Source organism: Cotesia glomerata, linkage group LG4, assembly GCF_020080835.1.
Source record: "Cotesia glomerata isolate CgM1 linkage group LG4, MPM_Cglom_v2.3, whole genome shotgun sequence".
In the NCBI taxonomy this organism is placed as follows: domain Eukaryota; kingdom Metazoa; phylum Arthropoda; class Insecta; order Hymenoptera; family Braconidae; genus Cotesia; species Cotesia glomerata.
In genome coordinates, this window is record NC_058161.1 from 19072728 (window position 1) to 19091885 (window position 19158).

Sequence of the window (19158 nt, forward strand, 5' to 3'; positions counted from 1 at the left end):
CAACAATATAACGACCGAAAACTCTTCACTAAATCGTATTTTCATTTTTATCATATTTGATTTATCCACGATAAACTCCATTATTAAATTTTTTATTCATAACATTAAATTTATTTCTTCTACACTGAAAGAAAAATCTGGTTCAGAAGAATATTTATTAAGATATGCACTGATAAAAAAAATATCTTTATTCAAGAAAAATATTCTTTCTCCCAGAAAATTATTTTGAAGAGAACTAGTTGGCTTATTTCAAGAAATTCTTGTCTTGATTTCATGTTTCTTGGAGTGAGAGATCTAATCACTCCGATCGATAACATTTTTACGAAGTTCAAGACTATATTATCTTCAATCGATACAAGTGAATTCTTTATTCAAAAACGATTCTCGTCAATAAAGAAAAATTTTATTTCGTTTCAAGAATTATTGATTGTTGATTCAAGAACAAATTTTTTTATTTATAATGTTATAAGTTTAAGTCAGAAAAAAACTTTGATGTAAAAAAATTTGTATTTCTCTATTTGCCGAAAAATATTTATTAATACAGAGAATAGCAAAAATAGTAAAATTTATATGCTTAAAACAAGTAAAATAATATGTTAATTTTCGAGTCGCGCCGTACTTGGAACAAGTCGGTAATATCTTGAACCAACGTTACCGTCTATCTTAATCCAAGAGAAAGAAATTCTTGGGCGAAGTTGTAAATATCTTATTTTAAAACAACCAAGTTTCTTGATTCGAGAATCAATTTCTTAAGTTAAGAGGATTGAATTACTTTAAACAAGATTGACATTTTGAAGAAAAAGTTTCTCTTTAATCAAGACATTTTTTCTATCAGTGTTTAGAACACTTGAAAGAAATTCTTGGGCGAAGTTATATATATCGCGTTACTAAAACCATAAGGGCGTATGGTTCTGCAGAACCATAAGGGCGTATAAAAAAATTTTTTTGCTCCAATCAATGTAAAATAATTGAAAACATTATCTATAGAAAAAACGAGAAAAAAAATTTTTTTTGTGATACGCCCTTATGGTTTTAAGAAAACATTTTTCTAAAACCATAAGGGCGTATCCTGTTTTTTCGGTTTATTATCAATTATAGGTCGGAGTAAGAAAAAAAATTGCAAAGGTGATAGAAATTATCACTCCACAACTTAATTTATATCAACAAATATTTATTTGAGTGAAAAAACGAATGAAAAATTAAGAAAAAATAAATTCATAACAACTTGAGAATAATCGGTATGTCTTCAAGTTAATAAAATTAGCCTCAAAGTTTTTCAAAATCGATTTTTTTTTTACTTCAGATCTATTTACAATTAACAAAAGAGTTTTGTAAGCCATTAAGAACTGGAATTTTAAAAAAATCATTCAAAAAGAACTTTGTTCTTGAGAATTGTTATGATTCTTCAATACCAATATCTTGAAGCAAGTTTGATGATCTAAATCATTTTTATACATCAGGCACTGTCCCACAAAATATCATCGGTATTATCGAAGTTTGATTTTCAGCCATGGTCATAGTTTATAAATTTTTTGTCATTATCTAGTTAAAAAAAAAATTAAGAAATCTTTTTTTTCACTTTTATAATCTTAGACACAGATGATCTTGACGATGGAGATGGCATTGGAGTAATACTCTGATGAATTTATTTTTCCTTAATTTTTTACTAGCTTTCTCACTTAAATAAATATTTGTTGACATAAATCAAGTTGTGGAGTGATATTCTATTACCTTTGCAATTTTTTTTCTTACTCTGACCCATAATTGATAATAAACCGAAAAAACAGGATTCGCCCTTATGGTTTTAGAAAAATGTTTTCTTAAAACCATAAGGGCGTATTACAAAAAAAATTTTTTTTTTCGTTTTTTCCATAGATGTTAATATTTTCAACATTTTTACATTGATTGGAGCAAAAAAAATTTTTGTATATACCCTTATGGTTCTGCAGAACCATAAGGGCGTATATTTTGAGATACGCCCTTATGGTTTTAGTAACGCGATATATTATTTTAAAACAACCAAGTTTCTTGATTCGAAAATCAACTTCTTAACTTAAGAGAATTGAATTTCTTAAAATAAGAATGACATTTTTAAGAGCGGTTTATAGTTGATTTTCAAACGTGTTTTTCTCATGTATGTGATAAAATTTCGAAAAAAAACGCTTCGCTCTTCGATAGATAATTTAATTATCTATAGAAAAGCGAAGCGCTTTTTTGGAAAATTTTCATTTATTTATGCATAAAATGCGTTTTAAAATTCCATTTGTTGTACAAGTATGACAGAGATACTTTCGTTTGTCCAATAGAGGGCGGGAGAGAGGAAAAATGTAAACCCTTCTTAAGAAAAAGTTTTTCTTAAATCAAGTCATATTTATCAATAGTTACTTAAATTAATTTACAATTCAAATGGCTTTGAAAAAAATATTAGAAATATTTTTACGTTATAAAATAAACAATATTGTAATTTTTTCAGTTAAAATATAAAATTCTTATTACATTGCTCATTTTTTTAACAATGAATCACTATAAAATGTAAAATATTTTAACAGGTCAGTTAATTTTTAAAAAAAAGCCAATGAACGATAAAATTATGAATTTTAATTAAGGATTTTTTACAAAGCGTGGTAATTACATAACGAGGGCTATTGATACTCGTAAGAACAGTATTATTAATGCTAATAATAAATGTGCAGCATTAATTGCTTATTAAGAATATTAATTAGTAAATACCACTATCTTAACTTTGAAATTAGCATAAAAAATTCTTGATATTTATCAAGGGGCATTACAGCACATATATACTGCTTCAAGGATTCAAATCTTATTAGAAAGACAAAATCGTTTCGAAAATCAGAAGAACCAAGTAGACTAATTTCTAATTTAAAGTGTGCAAAAGTTTATTATTAGAAAAATGTTCGCCAATTTGATTTTCTTCTGCTTAATCGCCGGCGCTTTTACATCATCTCAATCTGGATCCTCTTCATCTTCATCATCATCATCATCTTCATCATCGGGTACTACAACACCTTCATTGTCTGAAGGACCTTGTCCAAATGTGGTAGTAGAACCCGTCGATTTAAAAAAAGTAAGATTTAAATAAAAAGAAGGTAAGCCAAATTTTTTGATATATACACAAAGATAATAATGAAATTTCTTCAGAAAGCTGGATATTGGTATGAAGTTAAACGTAGCGCGAACAATTACGATGGTTCGGATTTGTGCGCTAAAGTACAGTGGCGGAAACCAGTCAAGGGTGTTTCAGTAGTTATTAACAAGAGTTATTCAACAGTGTAATTATAATAGATACAATTTTATTTTAAGGGGTTACATGAGTTTCACGGTTTCAAAAAATCGATTTTTTTTTGGCTTATTAAATTCTACATCTCTAGAATATTGTCCTAAAGTTTCAAATCGATCCGAATAATAGTTAAGGTGATACAGTTTTAAAAAGTTGCGCGCTCAAGGCGCTGTTATATTGTCACTCAAAACTTTAAACGCGTTTTTCTCAAAACTATGTTTTCAAAGACGGTTGTCAAGATTTCTCGAGAACTACTCAACCGATCTTGATGAAATTTTAGACAGGTCTTCGAGATATAATTTACAAGGTCTTGAACGAAGGATTTTTTTTTTCAATTACAACTATTTAAAAAAAAAATGCCGCGAAATTTTAGCCAAATTTTTATTTTTTTTTGTAAAAACCTCTGCCAAAAATCCAATTTTCATTTTTTTTTCCTTCGTTCAAGACCTAGTTTGAAGTCAACTAAAGAACATATTTTTTTTTTTCATTTCAAATAATCCTGCTAGGAGTTCTGCTGTCCACGCGGACGCATCTTTTTTCCGAGGGCTCGCCGGAAATGACGCCACATTAGCAGAGTTTTTAATATTTTTTTGTAAATTTCAGTAATTCCTTATTAAACATGTATCTTTAAGCCAGTAAAAAGTTTGAATAAAATATTTCATTTTTTCTATTAAAAAAAAATTGTTGAAAATAGGCCATTTTTTCCCCGGAGAAAACCCATGTAACCCTTTAATTGGTACTATTATCTTAGAAGATTATTATAAAATTAAATAATTTAGGTCTAACGGTGTTATAACATCAGTTTTGAGGGTAATACAAGACCAAAAAGGAACAAGATTTACCTACAGTACTCCAGTGTTAGGAAACGTTAATAAAGAACATTTGGTTCTTGATATCGATTACAAAAACTACTCGATACTCTGGACCTGCGAAAATCGAGGAAATGGACAGTAAGTTTTTATATTAAGGCTAATATTTATTGCACGACTCAAAGAGTGATTTACGATCGAAATAGTGATTTATATCATATGGCCGCAAAGTGGCGATTTTCTGACAACGACGATGTTGCGATATGAGCTTACCCTCACGGTTTTGGAAATGCCGTAAAGATTCGGTATTTATTCGATATAAATGCTGTATTTTTACCGTAATACTTCAGTTATTTTAGCCAGTTTTTTTGTCGAATCATTACGAAAAAATTACTAAATATATTCAGAATATTTACGGCAATACAATAGAAAAATTATGGTATATTAACAGCATTTAAACCGTCAATGTACCGCATATTTACTGTATATCTGCGGCACTATTGCAGCAAAAAACCGGAAAAGAAGATCCCTACTTTCTATTACCGGTAAAATACAAAAAATATGCTGCTTTACTACTATTTTTCAATAGCTTAAAATTTTTTTTTATAATATTATAAATTATGATGAATAATTTTTAAGCGGTTGATAAATTAATTCCTCTATTATCATTATTATTTTCATTTTATTTAGTCCAGACCGGGATTTGAACCCGGATCATTTAGTTACACGTCGAAGGCTCTACCAGTTGAGCTATCAGAGACACTATCCGTACCTATTTACTCAGTCACCTAATAAGACCGACGGAGTAATAAACACCACCGTCCATCTTACGGTAGAAAGCATTATATCTTTAATTATATCAGTATAAACGCGGCAAAATTGCAGTATATCTTTGGTATTTTTACCGTAGAAATATGATTTTATTATTGTAAAATTATAGTAATATTATAGTTAATCCATAGATTTTTTACGGTAAGAGTTCTAGAGTTTTACGGTAATTTTATCGTATTATTTCTGAACTTTGCAGCGAAAGTACGGTCAAAATGCTGTATAACTATAGTAAAAAAACAGGCCAAAATGACCACAGAAATACCGTATTATTTCAGAATTATAACGGTAAATTTATGGTAAACGCATTAATACCGAAAATTTACGGTATTTCAAGAATTGTGAGGGTAAGATTCATGGCGGGAATGTCCGAAAAAGGGTGTAATTTTAACGTCCGAGGCGAAGCCGACTTTTGGATTTTCCAAACCTTTTATTTTTACTATTCTTTAAAATATTCTGTTGATTACGTTATTTGTGTATCAAAAAAGTGGATAAGACTTTTGGGACTTGTGTGTCAGCACACACACTTTGCTCGTTACGCTAACACGCCCTTCATCCAAAGCCTCCTCCACTCAGTATATAGTAAAATATATTGTCAACAGGTGGCGTTACATTTTTTCTAATAACTTTCTTTTATTAATTTTTTTTCATAAACTTTTCAGCGTGGAAACAGCTTGGGTTATGTCACGACGCCCTGAATCACCTAAAAACATAGATCAGCTGATACAAAAGGCATTTGATAAATATAACCTCACAGTACCGGAGATGATCACTCACAATTTGTCGGATTGTGATGAATACTATTCTTCGTATGATTTTTGCAGTTAATTTAAATGATTAAAATATGTAAAAATTTAGATAATTAAAAGTTATATTATTTATAAATTTATATGTTTAATTTTTACTCCCACATCCGTGATATTTTAAGTCTTAAATTAAAAAACCGTAGGTTTCCGGGATATTTAATCAAATAATTAGGTATGATAATTGTAATTTTTACATGCAGGTAAATGGAGATACCACCAGCCGGTATTTGGTTAAGAATTTAATGCAATTAACGATTAAAAAAAAATTTTATTATCATTGAATTTGATTGAAAAAATAATAAGCTTTCGATTAAAACAATAAAAAAAGGAGCTTTCCGAACGTATTACGGAGATATTTTATATTTTTTATGAAAAATTACTCGGAACTTGCGTTCTTTAAAGTCTTGTATTTGACTTGGCAACACCGCTTGCGCAGTTACCCAAAGCATAAGTAACCGCGGTTTTTTAAATGCTAGAAGATCTTAATCATTTTAGTTAGACAGTAAACATGAATAAATTTTAAGGTAGGGAACTCTTGCGGTGTTTTCAAATGTATACCGGTAATTCAGAGTGCTATATTTATTATTAGTCAATTAAATATTAATAATTATTTAATGAGTAAATTTTTCGGAAACTTCCTCAAAAATGTTATCAATTAATTTAAAAATTAATTTTAAGATAACAAAAGTATTTCTACGTCTTTTTTTATAGACATTTTTTATACTAGGAGGGTACTTGGATCTCCTTAAGAAACGCCCACTTGTCAGAGAATTAAAATAACATTATGAGGCGTGCACTTTTCAAGTTCTCTCCGCTTGCAAAATTCCAACTAAAATCTTATTATTTCCAAAATAATTAATAACTTAATATATGAATCATCCAATCAACACTTGATATAAATGATAAATATTCAATATTAAAATACTAATTAACTTATATAAATGTTAGTTATTAAAATGTTTGATTTACTCTTTCACGTTTTTAAAATTTTAATTACCGAGTGACGGATTTTAACCATATTTCATCATTGAATAAATATAATTATTTCAACAGGTGAATATAGATAAATATATTATATATATTTTGGATAAATCACTTAAGATTTGTAAATTTTTCGGTTTTAATTCAAATACCAACAAATTTTCAATTTTCTAAATTAATTTTCAAATTTTTTCCATTAAATTTAACATTAATAGCAAAATTGGGAAAAAAAATTATCAACAACATTATAATTTAATAAATTATCTTTGCAACTAGTGCTTTAAATGATAGCTTAACTAAAACAGCTCTTAGAACGTACCCAAAAGTTCCGGGTTCGATTCCCGGTTTGCGTCCGAATTTTTTTTTCTCAAATTTGAAATTTTGTTAACAAGTAATAAAAAGTATAAAGAATATTTATAAAAAAATTTCATCATAAAAGTTATAAAATCAAACATTAAGCAATCACTAAAATAATATTGCCGTTTAGATAAGAAAATAAGACTTTTGATATAAAAATGAAATCAATAGGTCATAAGTGATCAAATTGCAAATGTCGAAGTTTAAAACTCAAAAAATGCGGACTTTTTTTATTACTTTCTTCTTAACGGCGTTTGCTTTTACCAAAACATCAGGACAATCTTCTAGCGACGCTTCTTCATCATCATCAGCGTCATCTTCATCTCACGCTTCTTCATTAACTAAAGCTCCTATTCTTTACGATGGTCCTTGTCCTCAAATAACCGGAGTTACGCTTGACTACTGCAAGGTAAGTATTAAAATATTTTTTTAAGGAGTTACATGAGTTTCACGGTTTCAAAAAATCGATTTTTTTTTTGGCTTATTAAATTCTACAACATCTCTAGAATATTGTCCTAAAGTTTCAAATCGATCCGAATAATAGTTAAGGTGATACAGTTTTAAAAAGTTGCGCGCTCAAGGCGCTGTTGTATTGTCACTCAAAACTTTAAACGCGTTTTTCTCAAAACTATGTTTTCAAAGACGGTTGTCAAGATTTCTCGAGAACTACTTAACCGATCTTGATGAAATTTCAGACAGGTCTTCGAGATATAATTTACAAGGTCTTGAACGAAGGATTTTTTTTTTCAATTACTACTATTTAAAAAAAAAAATGCCGCGAAATTTTAACCAAATTTTTATTTTTTTTTGTAAAAACCTCTGCCAAAAATCCAATTTTCATTTTTTTTTTTTTCCTTCGTTCAAGACCTAGTTTGAAGTCTTAACTAAAGGGCATATTTTTTTTTTCATTTCAAATAATCCTGCTAGGAGTTCTACTGTCCACGCGGACGCATCTTTTTTCCGAGGGCTCGCCGGAAATGACGTCACATTGGCAGAGTTTTTAATATTTTTTTTTTTTAATTTCAGTAATCTCTTATTAAACTTATATCTTTAAGACAGTAAAAAGTTTGAATAAAATATTTCATTTTTTCTATTAAAAACAAATTGTTGAATATAGGCCATTTTTTCCGTAGGAAACCCATGTAATTCCTCAAGTCTGGGCCCATAACCTTAAAAATTTCCATTATTTTAGACCGCAGGAGTTTGGTACGAAGTTCAACGCAGCGTCAATAATTTTGACGGCGAAGGATGTCAAATATTAACCTGGGGCAAGCCAACCAAAGGATTTTCACGAATAATAACTACAAAAATTTCAGCAAATTCGTAACTATAATTTTATTTTACCTTCTGTATTTTTTTGGATCAAATTATTTTATTAAACTTGTTATTTATAATTAAGAAAATCGAATTCTACGACCACTGCTGTAGTGAAAGCAAATAATCAAGCCCAATTTTTTAACTACGACTTTCCGACGGTCGGTAACTTCGGTAAAGAGTACTTTCCTCTTACTATCAATTATCGCCGCTATGCCATTGTTTGGGGCTGTGAAAATCGCGGTGATAAACAGTAAGTTAATTAATTTAAAAATACTTATTATTTTTTTGGAAGAAAATTAATAAACTTTTGGATTTTAACAGCATTGAAACTGCCTGGATATTTGCAAGGAAACCTAAAAAGCCGTGCAAGATAGAAGCGCTGATGCGAGACGCTTACGCAAAATATAACCTCACTGTGCCTGAGATGTACGATCATAATCTTTCACTTTGTATCGTTTAAACTTTTAACAAGGAATGTTATGAGCTTAATAAAAAATTATTTTTATTACAACTATTTTTTCAATTGTAATTTTAATTCTCTTAAAAAAAATATTCTATGGAAAATTAAAGTTTACTTAAATCAAGAACAATTTCTTAGACCAAAAATTTTTTTTCTTGATTCAAGATCAAACTCTTAAAAATGATATTTATTTTAAAAAAATGGCGTGATTCAAGTACAATATTGCTGACTGAAAATATTTAGGAAGACAAAAAAAATTTTGATTGAAGAATATTTTGTTGTTTATTTAGAAGATTTTGATTGAAAAGTTTTTAATTATTAAATAGAGTAAAATTATTTTTTAATAAATAGTTTTTATTTATATATTTCAATATAAAATAATGTTTTGGACAATGAAATTAAATTTATCAACGCAAGAGATATTTTACTTATTCAAAAGCCAAATAACTAAAATCAAGAGCATGATGTTGTTGGCTTTCGATGATTAGACCTTAGCGCCGCGTTTAGAATGCCGACAAAATTAATTATTACTAATATATCAATAAATACGTAACTTGTCCGCTTATCATGCTATGGCTGAGCGGCTTGTGTGGTTGTAGTCGGTCCGGTCCGAGCAGAGTTCGAGCCCTACCTTGGGTATTTATTTCCGTTATTTTTAATTTATAAAAAAATGAATATTCTTCAGCCGAGAACGTTAATATTCTTTAATTAAATATTTACTTATTGAGCTGTGAGTTGCATTTCTTAATTCAATAAAATTTTTTAGTTTTCGACGATAAAGTTTTTACCTTAATTTAAAAATAGATTACTTTTCAATAAAAAAATTTATTCTCTTCATTTTAATTCTTCAATAATATTTATTTAACAAAAATTTATTGAACTAAATATAAGTTTATTAATTAAGAAAAAAAAATTATGTAGTCAATATTTGAAGACAGTATGAATATTATAAATTATGAATTTTTATTATTGAATTATAATAAAACTTATAGTGATTAAAAAGGACGATTATTATTATCTTCATTTATTTTCAAATATTAAAAAAAAAATCTCTAAAAAAATAAAAAACGTTTCTTCAAAATTTCAGAATGTAAATTTTACAATTATTTTTATTTTTTTAATTTTATTTAAGGAAAAAAAAAATATTTTTATTTTTTAAAGAAGATGAGTATGTAAAAATTACATAAAATTTTTAAAAAAATATCGAAATTTATTGGACAATTATATTTTTAACTGAACAAACTTACGTGTTAGTTCACGGTACACTTGTTTAAACAATTCTTATTATTTAATACGCCAGAACATTGATGTGACAATCTATTTGGCAATTGTATGCCTCAGGTGATAATTATAATAAAAGTTATATTTATTAAAAAAATTTTTTCAATTATGAACTTCATTACAAGAAAATTGCTATCGATTACTTATTTCATTAATATTATATACATATTAAAATATTCATTAAATTTTATTTAAATATAAGAAGAATTCTTGTATATTAAATTGTATGCCTGGAAAAAAATAGAATATATCTAAGGCTTGTTTTTAAAAATACGGAGATTGAAAAAAATCTAACCTAGCATAGAAGACATAACATGAAGAGTAGTAGAATTATTTGAAATTAAAAACTTCATATTTAAAGTGCAAGTATTGCGATATTAATATTAAAATCGTTAAAGCGGCTCAATGTTTTAAGATTCAAATTTAAGATTTCATAAATCGCCGTATTTCGATTCACTTGTATCAATACCGATATTTATTTAGCAATATATATGTCAGTGAGACGATGTGTTAATTCCCGAAATAATTACACACTTCAGGCGAGAACTCATAGAATTTTTATTGGGGATAATTTTAAAGAATAGATCGATCGAATTAAAAAGAAATTTTCATTAGTAATTGTCATTAAAGTTATATTCGAGAAGAAATATCTTCGATAAGTTTATCCAATTTTGTAAAACTTATAATTAAATGTTGATACACGAAATTACACAAAAATAATGCCTGAGATAAAATTATAGGGCGAAAAAAGAAATGAAACTTTGTGAAGAATACAAGAATTTTTATTTATTGATTAAAAAATGCTACAGAATATAAGAAACTTAACTATCGAAATCGAAAGAAGAATAAATTCGGCAACACCCTGCAAGATCAATCTTTACCATTTCTGGGATTGTGAGATTATATCTCGCAAATGCTTCTTTCATCAACGCACTGATGTTATAAGGCTGTGCTGGTTCGCGTGAAAACACCCAGGCCTGTTCAACGCTGCAAAGTATATTAAACGATAACTAATTTCTTCTTTAAAATTGTTATTGATATTCAAATTAAATTCATCGACTTACTGTCCGTTTCCGCGATTTTCGCACGCCCAGACTATCATGTAATCTACGTAATTGAAACCAATACCATAGTATTGTCTAGAAAGTTGGCCTATAACTGGAAGCCGGTAGGAAAAACCCGTTCCTGCAATATCCCACTACTTGGGCAGTCGTTGTTGAAGTGAAGGACCCTCTAAATAATTAATCATCAATAGGGGATGCATTCCCTTAGCTAGAATAATATGGATAATAAATAGTAAATGTAAATAGTACTTACGAAGTAGGAGAACTCTTGGTTATGATTCGTGAAACATTGTTAACTGGTTTACCCCACTACATTTTTTGACATTGATCCACACTGTCGTAGATATTAGCGCTGCGTTGGACTTCGTATCATATTCCAGCATGCTGCGAAATCGAAAAGGTTTCAAACCGGACTAGAGTCAATAACTATAATACCTCAATCTTATCGTTAGTTATGAAAAGTCACTTACCCTGTTGAAGTCAATTGGATCGGTAGCTATAACAGGACAATGACCCTTAGTCACAAGAGGTGGCTTCGTGTAAGTTGAAGCTGATACTCTTGAAGAAGCTTTACTGCAGGATGATGCTAATGATTGATATTGAGCGAAAGCGCCAGAAGTTAAACAGGAAAAAATCACAAGAATCAACATTTTCAGGATTTACTCGTCAACGCTTGTGAATAATTATTGTTCCCTAGTATTTATAACTAGCTTGAAGATTTATAACAGGTTCCAGGTGCAAAATATTTTAATGATATCTTGCAGTCCATTTGTTAAAACAACTCTATTTGCTGCGATATTTAAATTAGTCAGATTATGTCTCAATTCAAATGATAATTAGACACATCAAGCGCTAACTATTTTATAAATAGTATTTTAATACGCAGTGTAATTAATTGAATAGTATTTTAATAGACTTTTTCTTCAAAATGTCATTTCTGTTTTAAGTAATTCAATTCTCTTAACTTAAGAAATTGATTCTCGAATCAAGAAACTTGGCTGTTTTAGAATAAGTTATATACAAAACTTCGCCCAAGAATTTCTTTCTCTTGGATTAAGATAGACGGTAACATTGGTTCAAGATATTACCGACTTGTTCCAAGTATGGCGCGACTCGAGAATTAACATATTATTTTACTTGTTTTAAGCATATAAATTTTAGTATTTTTGCTATTCTCTGTATTAATAAATATTTTTCGGCAAATCGAGAAATACAAATTTTTTTACTTCAAAGTTTTTTTCTGACTTAAACTTATAACATTATAAATAAAAAAATTTGTTCTTGAATCAACAATCAATAATTCTTGAAATGAAATAAAATTATTCTTTATTGAAGAGAATTGTTTTTGAATAAAGAGTTCACTTGTATCGATCGAAGATAATATAGTCTTGAACCTCGTAAAAATGTTATTGATCGGAGTGATTAGATCTCTCACTCCAAGAAACATGAAATCAAGACAAGAATTTCTTTAAATAAGACAACTAGTTCTCTTCAAAATAATTTTCTTGGAGCAAGAATATTCTTCTTGAATAAAGATATTTTCTTTATCAGTACATCATTGATTAAATTGAAAATACTTGGGTTTTTATACTGAAATAGTTACCGATACAGTTCGCAGATAGGATTTTAAATTAAAATTTAAAGTTAGAACATACTTTGAATTGATATATTATTTATACACGAGTTAACACTTGATGTGTCTAATTATCATATGAATTGAGACATAATCTGACTAATTTAGATATCGCAGCAAATAGAGTTGTTTTAACAAATGGACTGCAAGATATCATTAAAATATTTTGCACCTGGAACCTGTTATAAATCTTCAGACTAGTTATAAATACTAGGAACAATAATTATTCACAATTGTTGACGATTTTATCCTGAAAATGTTGATTCTTGTGATTTTTTCCTGCCTAACTTCTGGCGCTTTCGCTCAATATCAATCATCAGCATCATCCTGCAGTAAAGCTTCTTCGAGAGCATCAGCTTTAACTTACACGAAGCCACCTCTTGTGACTCAGGGTCATTGTCCTGTTATAGCTGTCGATCGAGTTGACTTTAACAGGGTAAGTGACTTTTCATAACTAACGATAAGATTGAGGTATTAGTTATTGACTCTAGTCCGGTTTGAAATTTTTACGATTTTGCAGCATTGTGGAATATGGTACGAAGTCCAACGCAGCGCTAATAGCTACGATAGTTCGGATGAATGTCAAAAAATGCTGTGGGGTAAACCAGTTAACAATGTTTCACGAATCATAACCAAGAGTTCTTCTACTTCGTAAGTACTATTTACATTTACTATTTATTATCCATATTATTCTAGCTAAGGGATGCATACCCTATTGATGATTAATTATTTAGGGGGTCCTTCACCTCAACAACGGTTGCCCACGTGGCGCAAAATGATGCAGGAACGGGTTTTTCCTACCAGCTTCCAACGATAGGCCAGCTTTCTAAACAATACTATGGTGTTGGTTTCAATTACGTAGATTACACGATAGTCTGGGCGTGCGAAAATCGCGAAAACGGACAGTGAGTTAATGAGTTTAACTTGAATATCAATAACAATTTCAAAGAAGAAATTAGTTATCGTTTAATATACTTTGCAGCGTTGAACAGGCCTGGGTGTTTTCACGAGAACCAGCACAGCCTTATAACATCAATGCGTTGATGAAAGACGCATTTGCGAGATATAATCTCACAATTCCAGAAATGGTAAAGATTGATCTTGCAAGGTGTTGCCGAATTTATTCTTCTTTCGATTTAGATAGTTAAGTTTCTTATATTCTGTAGCATTTTTTAATCATTAAATAAACTCTAAATAAACATTCAATAAATTAACAATAAATAAACATTCTTGTACTCTTCACAAAGTTTTATTACCTTTTTCGCCTTTTAATTTTATCTCAGGCATTTTTTTTGTGTCATTTCGTGTATCAACATTTAATTATAACTTTTACTTCATGTGGCTACCACATGATTTTCATGTGGCCGGCAATAATAGTTAAAAAAACAATAATAATAATCTAAATTATTAAGAAAATAAGAACAATTTTGTCTCCTGGATAGTCATGTGATAAAATCGATTTTTTTAGTGAAATTTAGTGTCATTGGAAAGGTTTCGACTTGAATTTGTACCTTTTCAAGGTTTCATATCATTTACACCAATAGTCAATTTATGATGATAAGTATTTTGGCTGCATTCGAAAATGCTCTATCTCAAGACACATAATTGAGAAATGACCTCGTATCTTGTGAACTATTGACATTTTTAAAGATATAAGCTCGAACCGACATTACACTCATCGAGACCTTTCATTTGAGTACCCACATCAATTTTTCATATATTTATATATATTATACTAGCTATTACTCGCCCGCTCCGCTGAGCACTTTATAGAATTGCATTTGCATGCCTTAAGCGCGAAGCGCGCAGGTATGCTCTACTCTCGCCTAAAAATCGTGATTTCGATTAAAACGTGATTTTCATAATTTAAACGAAAAAAATTATGGATAAAAAGCATATTGAAATAAATAATAGTAACTACAGAACACGTTAAAAAAATGTTCTTATCGATTAAATAAGATTTCTTAGAAAAAACTCGTTTTTCTGATGAATTAAATGAATAAGAGTGTGGTATTCACGGGAGCACTGGGCTTGATAACACCACAACTTTGTCAAAAATCACTTTCACGATTTAATTTTTTTTTTGTTTTATTCCTGAGAAAGTTTATCAAAACCCTTGTGAAAATTGTGTGTCAAAATAATTCCGTTTCGATACAGTTAATTTTTTTCGATTGTCAGTTCGGTGACTTTTTCTGCGATTTCGGCAGCCATATATATTATTTTTCATAAACAGAATTGAAATAACTATAAACAAGCAGAAACTATACATACATGATGGTATAATTACTAACTGTTTTATCATCTGTTAAAATTTTTCTTTAGCTCGACCTACAGAGGGGATAATACTACTCGCGGGAAAATTCAAATTAAAAACGAATAATTTTTGTTATGATCTAAATAATTTATGTATGACATGAGCGCTTAAGGCATGCTCATTTGAATTTTCCAAACTTTTATAAATTTTTTTAGATTTAGATTTGAAATTTAATTAGAGGATTGTTTTGACTTGCACAGATTCCAAATTCTGTCGAATTGGCATGCATCTTTTATCCATGTAATTATTCTAGATAATATTCATTGTAACTTTCAATGTGCAATCATTATAACATTCCCGTGTCTTTCTTACAAAAATTAATAATATTTAATATGAAAAAAAAAATTTGCAATGAGCATTAAAAGTTTCAGTTAAAGAAATTGCAGGTCTCATAGATGAAGAAATCTGCCTAGTATATAAACATAACTAATAGAATTAAAAAATTTATTTTAAACAAATGACAATCGAATAGAATAAATTTAGTTACAATAAAAATTCATCATTTCCAAGTCAAAAAAATTAGGAAAACGGTTGACCCTGAAGGCCATCCCTGCAACATCCCGCTCATTTCGTAACTAAGCGCTTAAAATTGCACTTATGACGTTTTTGAGCTCTTCGAGCTCAAAAATACAATTGACGTGTTATTTTGAGCCCTCCGAGCTCAAAGAGATAGCTTTCCTATGCTTTTGAGCTCTTCGGGCTCAAAAATCTTATCAAAGTTCGATAAAACACGATTTTTTAAATTTTCAAACTGCTATAACTTTTGAATTAATTAACCGATTTGAACGCGGTTAGCGGCAATCGATGTAGTTTTTTGAGCTCTATAAATAATTTTGAACAAAAACATTGATCCGATGGAAAATTTTGGAGTTATTACAAAAAAAAACTTTTTTCGATTTTTTCGACGACGATATCTCACGAACGCATCAACCGATTCTGACGCTTTTGGTGGCGATCGATGCGAGTTTTCAAGGTTAAAAGCTGAATAGTTTTTGAGGTCAATCGGTTCAGCCAATTCGGAGATATTTAAAAAAAATGAAAAAAAAAAAACAACTTTTTTTTGCGATTTCTCGAAATCTACTGGTTCGAATCGGATCCAACTTACTTGAAATTTAAGTTTGGCAAAGACCTTTCGAATGACTCCAACTGCGATCAAATCGGTCAAGCCGTTCAAAAGTTATAAGAGGTTTACACACACACACACACACACACACACACACACACACACACACACACACACACACACACACACACACACACACACACACACAGACGTACGGACATCATCGTAAAAATAGTCAGGGAAGCTTCTTAGGGCTTCGAAACATCGAGATCTGTTGAAACCTCGATTTTTGCAAAACGGGGTGAAAATAGGGATAGGAAAGTCGACTCTGACTTTAGTCAAAAATCGACTTTTATCTGAAAATAATCGACTTTTCAGAATCAAGTTGAGCCTCTCTTGAATCGATTAGAATCGACTTTTACTCGATGATTTTTTTTCGACTTTTTTACAGACTTTTAAAAATTAACAACGAAAGTAAAATTAAGTGCAATCTATGTGATAGAGATTTTTCCTTATCTATGGAGTGTAGGTAAAAAGTACTTGTCAATAGTTGCAACTTCTGTACCCTGCGAACGGTTATTTTTACGTGCAGGTCTAATTGCAATCCAGTTGAGAAGTCGGTTATGACCTCAACATTTAAATGAGTTTATATTTTTTTAGTTAAAAATGCAATTTTATTATTCAATGTCAAACTGTATGCAATTTGATCATAAAATATTTTCTATAACATGTTAAAAACTCAAAAAGTATGTTTGTACGATCATAATTTAATAAAATACAAATATATCTAACAATTTATGCAAGAATTACTAAATTTCTAAAAAGTCGACTCAAGTCAGAAAAGTCGACTATCAGAGATGATTAATCGACTTCAAGAATCGAAAAACTTGAAATCAATTCCAAAGTCAAAAATCGATTCTTTGCGCGCTTTTTCCATCCCTAGGTGAAAATAATAACTACCCGATTTTTCGAAAATCTTCGATTTTCTTAGCGGGAAGTTAAAAATGTAGGATCCGGATAAGTAATCACCAACATATCATATACTAAAACCTTCTCCGAAACACGCTGCATCTTATAGTATAAGGATTATTCCGATAGGTTCAGTAGTTTTCGCAGTAGAACTGGACAAAAAAACCGACTCTCCAATTATTAGTACAGATATATGTATACATGAAAAATATATCAAAATACATGTGGGTATTCAAATGAAAGCTCTTGATAAGTGTAACATCGGAATGAGCTTATATCTTCAAAAATGTCAATAGTTCACCAGATACAAGGTCATTTCTTAATTATGTATCTTGAGACAGAATATTTTCGAATGCAGCCTAAATTCTTATCATTATTCTTATACACGAGTTAGCACTTGACGTGTCTAATTATCATATGAGTTGAGACATAATCTTGTTAATTCAGATATCTCAGCAAATAGAGTTGTTTTAACAAATGGACAGCAAGATATTATTAAAATATTTTACACCTGGAACCTGTTATAAAGCTTCAAGACAGCTATAAATACTAGGGAACAATAATTGTTCACAAACATTGACGAGTTTATCCTGAAAATGTTGATTCTTGTGATTTTTTCCTGTTTAACTTCTGGCGCTTTCGCTCAATATCAATCATCAGCATCATCCTGCAGTAAATCTTCTTCGAGAGCATCAGCTTTAACTTACCCGAAGCCACCTCTTGTGATTAACGGTCCATGTCCTGTTATAGATGTCGATCCAATTGACTTCACCAGGGTAAGTGACTTTTCATAACTAACGATAAGATTGAGGTATTAGTTATTGACTCTAGTCCGGTTTGAAACCTTTTCGATTTCTTAGCATGCTGGAATATGGTACGAAGTCCAACGCAGCGCTAATAACTACGACAGTGTGGATGAATGTCAAAAAATGCTGTGGGGTAAACCAGTTAACAATGTTTCACGAATCATAACCAAGAGTTCTCCTACTTCGTAAGTACTATTTACATTTACTATTTATTATCCATATTATTCTAGCTAAGGGAATGCATACCCTATTGATGATTAATTATTTAGAGGGTCCTTCACTTCAACAACGACTGCCCAAGTAGTGGATGATATTGCAGGAACGGGTTTTTCCTACCGGCTTCCAGTTATAGGCCAGCTTTCTAGACAATACTATGGCGTTGGTTTCAGTTACGAAGATTACGCGATAGCCTGGGCGTGCGAAAATCGCGGAAACGGACAGTAAGTCGATGAATTTAACTTGAATATTAATAACAATTTTAAAGAAGAAATTAGTTATCGTTTAATATACTTTGCAGCGTTGAACAGGCCTGGGTGTTTTCACGAGAACCAGCACAGCCTTATAACATCAGTGCGTTGATGAAAGAAGCATTTGCGAGATATAATCTCACGATCCCAGAAATGGTAAAGATTGATCTTGCAGGGTGTTGCCGAATTTATTCATCTTTCGATTTCGATAGCTAAGTTTCATATATTCTGTAGCATTTTTTAATCAATAAATAAACATTCTTGTACTCTTCACAAAGTTTTATTTCCTTTTTTGCCCTATTTTTACTATTTTTACCTCAGGCATTATTTTAGTGTAATTTCGTGTGTCAACATTTAATTATAAGTTTTACAAAATTGGATAAACTTATCGAAGACATTTCTTCTCGAATATAACTTTAATGACAATTACTAATGAAAATTGCTTTTTAATTCGATCGATCTATTCTTTAAAATTATCACCAATAAAAATTCTAAGAATTCTCGCCTGAAGTGTGTAGTTACCTCAGGAATTAACACATCATCTCAATCCTTTCCTACCAATATCCTGTTACGTGAATGTGGAACGCTTCACGTAATAATTACCGTAACTCCTATTCTTTCCCGCTTCACAGCATTATTTATATTTATATATGGATGACACGCAAAATCGTGAAGCGTTCCACATTTTTATAAATATAAATAATG

The 19158-nt window shown here is 30.0% G+C and overlaps 5 protein-coding genes across 6 annotated transcripts in view; all 5 read left to right on the forward strand.

The window, feature by feature from the left end:
• Positions 1-19158, forward strand: part of LOC123262672 (free fatty acid receptor 4-like) — a 106243-nt gene that overhangs the window by 58019 nt on the left and 29066 nt on the right. The gene's annotated exons all lie outside the window — the stretch shown is intronic.
• Positions 2663-5820, forward strand: LOC123262677 (apolipoprotein D-like). The gene is made up of 5 exons (XM_044725012.1): positions 2663-2843; positions 2891-3085; positions 3160-3290; positions 4078-4248; positions 5598-5820. The coding sequence occupies exons 2-5, from the start codon at positions 2912-2914 to the stop codon at positions 5761-5763; spliced, it is 642 nt and encodes a 213-aa protein (XP_044580947.1). The 5' UTR covers positions 2663-2843; positions 2891-2911; the 3' UTR covers positions 5764-5820.
• LOC123262675 lies at positions 7282-8925 on the forward strand. 2 transcript variants are annotated; one of them, XM_044725010.1, is made up of 5 exons: positions 7282-7488; positions 8272-8402; positions 8479-8646; positions 8718-8856; positions 8909-8925. In XM_044725010.1, the coding sequence occupies exons 1-4, from the start codon at positions 7297-7299 to the stop codon at positions 8854-8856; spliced, it is 630 nt and encodes a 209-aa protein (XP_044580945.1). In that variant the 5' UTR covers positions 7282-7296; the 3' UTR covers positions 8909-8925. The 2 variants fall into 2 exon arrangements, with proteins under 2 accessions (XP_044580945.1, XP_044580946.1); XM_044725011.1 differs by lacking the exon at positions 8909-8925 and having other exon boundaries at positions 8718-8873.
• Positions 13059-13982, forward strand: LOC123263924. The gene is made up of 4 exons (XM_044726970.1): positions 13059-13270; positions 13355-13485; positions 13569-13739; positions 13817-13982. The coding sequence occupies exons 1-4, from the start codon at positions 13091-13093 to the stop codon at positions 13980-13982; spliced, it is 648 nt and encodes a 215-aa protein (XP_044582905.1). The 5' UTR covers positions 13059-13090.
• On the forward strand, positions 17777-18669 carry LOC123263925. Its single transcript, XM_044726971.1, has 4 exons — positions 17777-17956; positions 18041-18171; positions 18256-18426; positions 18504-18669. Exons 1-4 carry the CDS (start codon positions 17777-17779, stop codon positions 18667-18669), a joined length of 648 nt encoding a protein of 215 aa, XP_044582906.1.